This window comes from Kryptolebias marmoratus, linkage group LG10 (genome assembly GCF_001649575.2).
Source record: "Kryptolebias marmoratus isolate JLee-2015 linkage group LG10, ASM164957v2, whole genome shotgun sequence".
In the NCBI taxonomy this organism is placed as follows: domain Eukaryota; kingdom Metazoa; phylum Chordata; class Actinopteri; order Cyprinodontiformes; family Rivulidae; genus Kryptolebias; species Kryptolebias marmoratus.
Window position 1 is genome coordinate 12,683,852 of NC_051439.1, and position 7,718 is coordinate 12,691,569.

The 7,718-nt window shown below is 48.0% G+C and overlaps 1 protein-coding gene across 4 annotated transcripts in view; it reads left to right on the forward strand.

Moving 5' to 3' along the window:
* The window catches only part of evla (Enah/Vasp-like a), a 24,577-nt gene that overhangs the window by 11,997 nt on the left and 4,862 nt on the right, over nucleotides 1-7,718 (forward strand). For 3 of the 4 annotated variants that reach the window (XM_017414261.2, XM_037977748.1, XM_017414252.3), the window contains exons 2-5: nucleotides 3,227-3,395; nucleotides 3,490-3,670; nucleotides 5,690-5,747; nucleotides 6,670-6,725. In XM_017414261.2, the coding sequence (XP_017269750.1) occupies nucleotides 3,227-3,395; nucleotides 3,490-3,670; nucleotides 5,690-5,747; nucleotides 6,670-6,725 (464 nt within the window). Of the gene's footprint in view, nucleotides 1-3,226; nucleotides 3,396-3,489; nucleotides 3,671-5,689; nucleotides 5,748-6,669; nucleotides 6,726-7,581; nucleotide 7,718 lie in introns of all 4 variants that reach the window. The other variant, XM_037977749.1, reaches the window with a different exon arrangement.

Below are 7,718 nucleotides of genomic sequence, written 5' to 3' on the forward strand. Positions count from 1 at the left end.
CCCGCCATCCTCCAACCACTCTCAGGTTGCAATTTCTCATTATTCAGTCAGCTTCCACTCAAAAGTCTTGCCTTTTCAAGCGACAAAAATGGGCGCCTCGATGTGAGCCGCTGAATCGAGAGATCGAGTCGTTTCAACTCCGGGTGGAAGCCGCAGAATTCAAATGTGGCTTTGTGTGTAACGTGCATTTACGTTATCTTTTTTATCTTTTTTTTTTTTTTTGCTGGGAAGTGATTGTGCATTTTTTAAAATATGCAAACCAGAACACACAGGAGGGAGATACCAGCAGCTTTAAACCTCTCGTTCCTCCATCGGCTGCGCTTCATGCAGTCAGAATTCTCCGTTTCCCATCAACATAAGTGTGAAGAGGATCAAACGTACCTAACGTTGTTCTGTGTTTGCTTCACGAGGTTTTAAAGATGGTTCCAGCGCCAGAGTTGGGCATGAATACAGAAGAAGGCCCACCGGATGGACTGAAGGAGAAAGTAAAACTAAAAGTGTCAGCATTTTATCCCATCCATCCATTTTCTTTTACCCGCTTCTCCATTCCGGGTCGCGGGGAGCTGGTGTCTCCAGCTGTCACTGTGCGAGAGTCGGGGGGACACCCTGGACAGGTCTCCGGTCCATCACAGGGACACGTAGAGACAAACAACCATTCACTGTCTCACTCTCACCTAGAGACAATTTTAGAGTTACCAACTAACCTAACATGCATGTTTTTGGTCTGTGGGAGGAAACCGGAGTGCCCGGGTGCAGGGAGAACATGTAAACAGCTCTAACCGCTGCTCCACTGTGCCACCCCTGCATTTTATCACGAAGCTCGAACCCTGTTTCCAGTAAAATCAGGTCCCAATGATCTCACCGGCCTTCACTTCGGTGGCGTTCCCTTCGCACCACCGCAGGTTTATTTCATTTGCTCAACGTCTGGTCGTCCCAAAATCGTGAAATCTCTTTATCTGAAGTGCTGAGGCACTCTTGATGTCCTGAAAAAACAAAAACCCAGTAATCTCCCTTGCTCGTGTTTTAAAAACCCGCTTCTTAACTTATCTTCGTCCTTTAATTACAAAATCTTTTACAGCAGTGTAGTTTAAAACAAGTCGTCATCAAAATGCCCATTTAGTTGTCTCTTGTGGCATGAAAAAAACAGATTAATGTAATTATTTTTTGCCCTTTTTTTTGTTTGTTTTTGACATAAATACGTTCAGCCTACATTTAGGTTCGTGGCCCTTTTTTTTGGCTCTTACAGCCATTTTGGTCGAACCTTAAAAATGACGTTCAGCACGATTTTAGCCTCGTATCTATAGCAGCGACCGAGCTGTAGCCCTTTTTTCGTGTTGGCTAACATTGATTAGCTGTGGCAGCCATCTTGAATTGGGTTGACCCCAGAAGTGAGTCGGTTTTAGACGTACATCCAGTGGTGAACGCCCGAACGTTTAATTAAAATCCGTCCAGTGGCTCGCCAGATATTTTCCTAACAGACAAATGCACTTGCACCACCCACCTTTCAGGGACAGGAGCTAAATGCTGATCTAATCTATTCCAACTCTATTAAAAAGCCTTTTTATTTATTATTTGTGCCTTAAGCTGCTCAGAAGCTGTTTCAGTCTCCAGTCTGCGATGCAGAAACAGTTTGATTTTGTAACGAGAGGAGCTATATTTCAGACTTCTTTAGGAGAAGTGAAACCGGCATCACACCGGCTCCAGGCCCTCCAGGCCCTCCAGGCCCTCCGGCCCGAACTGCTCCAGAAACGGGGCCTGTTTTTGTTTTTGGACGGAGCGCTGCACCCGCCCTGCCTCCTCCCGCCTCGGTGAGACTCCGGAGGTCTGCAGAGAAGTGTTGTTGCGTGAAGCTTTCGCGCATCGCTTCGCCCTCCCAGCAGACCGCCTCGTTGTTCCTCACATATCGGAAACGCCACGTTTTGATGAGCCCGGCTTGTCCTGTTCGACTCTGGACCAGGAGCGCTGGGATCGTGGCGAAACCCGTCTGCCGAGCGAGCAGCAGAGATGCTGCGGGACGTTCACTTTGTTTCCTTTCTCGTTGTCCCCCCCCTGCAGAAACGATCACCTGTCTCCAGCGGTTCGTCCTCAGATGAGAGCTTGCAGCTGAAGCTCTGAGCACATCCAACACGCCACGGTTTACCATACGGCTCCATTATCAGTCCGTCCCTCTGACACCACTGAGGGTTTTAGTCTGATGAAGAGCGTTTGGATGAAGTCATTTGAGGAGGTTTTTTATTACAGCTGTTGATGCGGCTGAGAGGGAAGTGGAGAGTTTATGATGAAGTGTGTTACTGCAGGTAAAGGGCGTCCTCCTCCTCCGGGAAGGGCTAACATATTATCTTCTAAAAATGCAAAATTATAGAAAGACTGAACCGTGTTTTTCACTTGCCTTAAAAATTCAGTAATAAAATGCAGATTTTTCAGGATTTATTTGAGTGTTGGGGGCCGGATGGATGTGGTCCACGTGCCACTCCTGGGGAAGTGTTTCTCCTTTGATTATTATTATTATTATTTATTTATTTTTTTTAATTTAAAGCTAACAGGAGCCAACAGGTTCAGCTGGCAGGTGAAGAAAACCCTGACCTGATGGGTGGATGAAGTCCGATCAGAGTTGAGGGTTTTATTGCTCGGGCGACCCTTTTTGCGTATTCCCAGAGCTGAACGATTTTCCAGCTGGCAGCTGGCTTTCGGATCAAACACTTGTGATTTTAACACACTGTCATTATCTCACACACACACACACGAACACACACACACACACACCCTTCTGTGGCGACGCCTCAACACACACTTTTCATGCTGCCCGCGCCGCGGCAGAAAAGTGGGATTTTCCAGGGTTCAGTTTTGAGGTTTAGATCCTGATTACAGACGCCGAAAATGGAAACTCGCCCCTCGGGTTGTCATCGTCCTCAACGCTCCGGGGCGGGAGGGTGGTGGTCTTCAATTAAAACTCAGCGAGATCCGCCTAAAGAAAGAAAGTCTTTCTCTGGCGAAGTGTCCAGAATAAGTATTTAAACGCTCTGTTAGAGGCAGCCACGCTGCTGTTCTCTTATCAGACCTTCTTGTTGCTTTGAACAGCTGAATCTTTATTTACCATGTTGACCTCGGTGTCATCTCCTCTCGTCTCCTCTCGTCTCCTCTCGTCTCCTCTCGTCTCGTCTCCTCTCCTCTCCTCTCCTCTCCTCTCCTCTCCTCTCCTCTCCCCTCCTCTCCTCTCCTCTCGCAGTGAGCAGAGCATCTGCCAGGCGCGGGCCTCCGTCATGGTCTACGACGACGCCAGTAAGAAGTGGGTGCCCATCAAGCCAGGGCAGCAGGGCTTCAGCCGCATCAACATCTACCACAACACTGCCAACAACACCTTCAGAGTGGTGGGCGTCAAACTGCAGGACCAGCAGGTGAGCCCCCACCCCCTCCCTCCCCAGCAGAACCCTCAGGTAACCTCGTCGTTTTTGTTTTCGTGCCTCACGCTTCTTTTGTGTTGTTCGAAAGGTGGTGATCAACTACTCCATCGTGAAGGGCCTGAAGTACAATCAGGCCACGCCGACCTTCCACCAGTGGCGTGATGCTCGCCAGGTCTATGGGCTGAACTTTGCCAGCAAGGAGGAGGCCACCACCTTCTCCAACGCCATGCTGTTCGCCCTGAATGTCCTCAGCTCGCCCGACAGCGGAGGTGAGGGTCCACGCCGCCTCTCGCGGCGTCTAAACCCGTCAGAATCAATTAATTTAAAACCACGGTTAGCTTCAGCTGGATGTTCTGGTTATTTAAAAATCTTAAAAGTTTCTTTTTTTTAAAAAAAAAAAGGCTCGTTTCCAGAAGAAAAAAAACAAAAAACCCTGAAGATGAATGTCTTTGAATTAGGAAGTAGACGTCACAAATCTGTTTGTTCTCTGTAAAAGAGCGTCAGATGATATTTTACCCAGGCATCCTTGAGATGTAACGCATGTTAAAATAAGCCCGATCATGTGAGCGGTGAACATTTTATCCTGGTTCAAAGAAATTCAATCATTTGCTGAACTGAACTCTGCTGCCCCCTGCTGGCCACTGCCACGTCCTGCTGCAACACTCCTGACCCGACAGCATCAACCTCAGGGGCCCGGCTGCTTTCTGTTTTTACTTCAATATTATAATTTAGGCATACTTCTTCTTTAATTAGGTGTTTGTCTGTAGCAGAGAATTAGCGTGAGGTGAAATGAACGGATATTTTGTGCACGGGCGGTAAATAAATGCAGCTAAAATCTCGAACTGTATTTGAAGCTAAATTTACTCATACTCTTGATGTACTAAATCACTTCTGAGCCTCTCTGGTTACAGGCTACTTATATGCTCTGTGTGTGTGTGTGTGTGAGTGTCATTTAATTCCCATCCTTGTGACCCAACCCCCGTCACTTCGGCAGCTAAAATATCTCTCCCGGAGCCTCAGCGTCGGTCCGTACCCCGACAGTTTTTTCACGTTTTTTTTTCCCAGTCGCGCTCGAGCCTTTCGGGTTCCAGGAGCGCCCGCGTTAAACCCTCGTCGCTCTCAGCGCCCGTGGAATCGGGCGCGTCTCGCTCGTCATGCTGACTCCTGAGATTTCGCCCGGCGACCTCAGACAGGTGTCTTCAGCCGTCATCGTCCTCAGTGAGTCTCACGCTGCAGAGACACGTTGTCCAGCCAGGGTTTTATTGTTGACGAGGAACTATTTAGCTGCGTTTTGAGCTGTTTCTACTAATATTCTACTTTTTTACTCTTCTGATGCATCCTGATTCAACATTTGTTGGAATAATATTACATATAAAACTAATTTCAAATAAAAAATAATAATTTATCCCTTAAAAATGTTCCATTTTGGCTACTTAAAGGTTAAATCTCTGTGTGTGTCAGGAGAAAAACATGCATAGCAGGAATAATTCATTTTCCTTTGATGACATTAGTGCAACACACACACGAACACACACCTTGGTCCCCTGGGCTTCGGCGCAACACAAGCCTGAACAGGCCCCATCGTCGTGTGCAGGGTGTCCGTTACCATGGCGACAGCCCCGTTCCAGGAGGAAGGGTTTCAAAGTTTTGTGTAGGAAATCTCCACGTCGCGCCATCTGAGTCCTGAGATTTTGTTCTGAGCGCTGCAGAACTCCTAAACCAGGCTTTTTTTAATGTTTATTAAATTTGTGTGCAGCTCCAGACCGAGCTGCTCCGCTCCCATCGCCCCTCCCGCTGCCGCCCCCGTGCTCCAGAGATGCACGTGTGACCCTAATGTCACGGCGGGAGCTGAGGCGTTTAATGACTGCTGTTCTGCTGATGTGTGAGAAGCGCTCAGCCTGACGCTCGCTGCTAATAACCACTCCTGATTGGTGTGTTTAGGCCGAGGAGGAGGGGGGGGGATCATGTGACGTGTTGGTCTCACTCTGATAGATCAGTGTTTTGATTTCATCCTGGCTCTAATTTGGATCGAGCCTTCCTGCTGTGGTTTGAAGCTCGGGATCCTGTGGTTGATAACATGTTGAACAAACTGCCTACAGCCCCCTCAGGCCAGAGTCACAGTACCTCCCAAGATGCTTTTCTGTATCGCGTTTTAAGAAGTTTAAGTTTTTTCTGAGCCTTTTTATGTCCCTTTACCCTTCGTGTTGCTTCAAACTGAGTGAAGATAATAGTCTGAGTCGAGGCTGTTAAAGGTGGTTTTTGTGTTTTTTTTTCTTTCTGTCTTCCAGGTCCAGTAGTTCAGCGCCAGAATGGGCCCTCCTCAGAGGAAAGTGAAGCACAGAGGAGGTATGGTTCCAGCAGGAGAGAAAAAATAAAAATGGAGGCTTGCATTTATTTTTTCCGTCTTAAAGGTCTGCGAATCAGCATTAAGTCAGGACTGCAATCTGGTAGATAATGTCTGTCCAGAACATACAGCGTCATCATTTATTGTCCTTATTTAGATAACAGGCGTTTCACTGCATATATTTGGTGTTATGATATTCTTCATATGGGTGTTCACAGCGACTGAAACATCTTCCTTACGTCATGTATCTTTAGGCTTTCCTTCCTTTTCTTATTGACGTCACGCTGTGACACCGTAACCCTTACCCTCTCACGTTCTTTTCCTGTGAAGTTAGGATCAGGCGAGTAGCGGGCAGGCAGGTCGAGGAGTCCGCAGGTTTTAATAAGTTAAGGTAAAACACAGGGCACCCCCAGGACAAAACCTGAGGAGAAACGTACCATAGAGCGAAACCGAGCACAGTTTGTCCTGGGAGAGGTGGTCGGATGAATTACAGGTGAGTAGCCTGGAGGAAGAATAACGAAAGTGAAGAAGGAAACAGAACAACACGGCAGACCCTGGACAGGCAGCAAGTCCATCACACGGCCACATGGGTAATCACCAGCTCCCCCCGCGGCCATGCTCAGAAGAACGGGCTCTTTTTACGCCGTACTGACGTGGACTCCTGAATTCAGGCTCTGCGGAAATGTCAAATATGCAAAACAAAAAGTGTGTTTTCTGTCAATTTGTATCGTGCCATGACGGGATTAAAACGCTGAAACTGGACTGACGTGTTCCCCCCTGCGTGTAAAAACCGGGCCGTACCTTTGCTGCCTCAGCTAGGTGTTAAAGACCTGTCTGTTTGTGATGCTTTGAGCGCTCGCGTTGATGACGACGACGATGTAAAGCTTGACTTCTCACGAGCGGTGACATCCTTGCACTCGATAGGATGATGGAGCAACACCAGGCGCACAAGGAGAGGGAGCGACGGACGTCGGGATCAGGTGAGGCTTAAACAAACACGCCCACGCCCTGCTGTATAAACACACTCTTTCTGACACACACCCAAAGAAATCACTAAATGAACACTGCATGTCACATGCTCCTCGCTACACAAACATCCCCCAAACAAACACTTGTTAAACAACCGTCCATCAAGAAGCAATCTTGACAGAAACAAATTAATATTTGCTTAGCTTCTTTTTTTTTTACTTTGTTTTACTCGAGCAGGTCAGGCTCTCTTTACATTCCCAAAGCAAACAGGTGGCCTCATTATTAATGAATACCAGAAATTCCTCCAGACAACAGGCTTCCCTGCTGTGGTTTGTTTTCCTGCCGTACTGTGAACCCCACCCCCCACCTTTATCCGTGCACACACCACACACATCAATGTTCAAGTCTGCTCCTTAAGCGCACACACAGACTTAAACATCCTCCCCTGTCCCCCCCGATGTGGCTGGTAACCTCAGCGCCCCTCTGTCCCTGCAACATGCTCTCCCGCCATCTCTTTCTTCCAGCTTACTGTTGGGGAGGGGGGGGAAATGCCACATGCTTTCTGGTCATGGCTCGGTCATGTTGCATTCTGCTGCTTGTTTCTTTTTTATGATGTTTTTAACTCTTTATTTGCTGTTGGCTTCTGTTTTTTGGACTGCTCCTGGTTTTTTCTCATCATTACTTGCTTGAATTGTTCAGTTGCTTTTCATTATTCTCACGTTTTTCTCTTTTCTGTTTTCCTTTGTTTGTTTGCCCTCCTTCCGTCTGCATCTCCTCTTCCTCTCTCTGTCTGCCTCTCTCTCTCTCTCTCTCTCTCTCTCTCTCTCTCTCTCTCTCTCTCTCTCTCTCCCTCTCTGCCCGTCACAGTCGTTTCCACTCTCCAATATAAAGTGTCCAACCCCCCCACCCACCCAGACACCCCTCCCGAGTACAGACAGTTCCGAGCTAACACACTGCCACCCTCCTACGTCCGCGTGGCCTCCTCCTCCTCCTCCTCTCCCCCC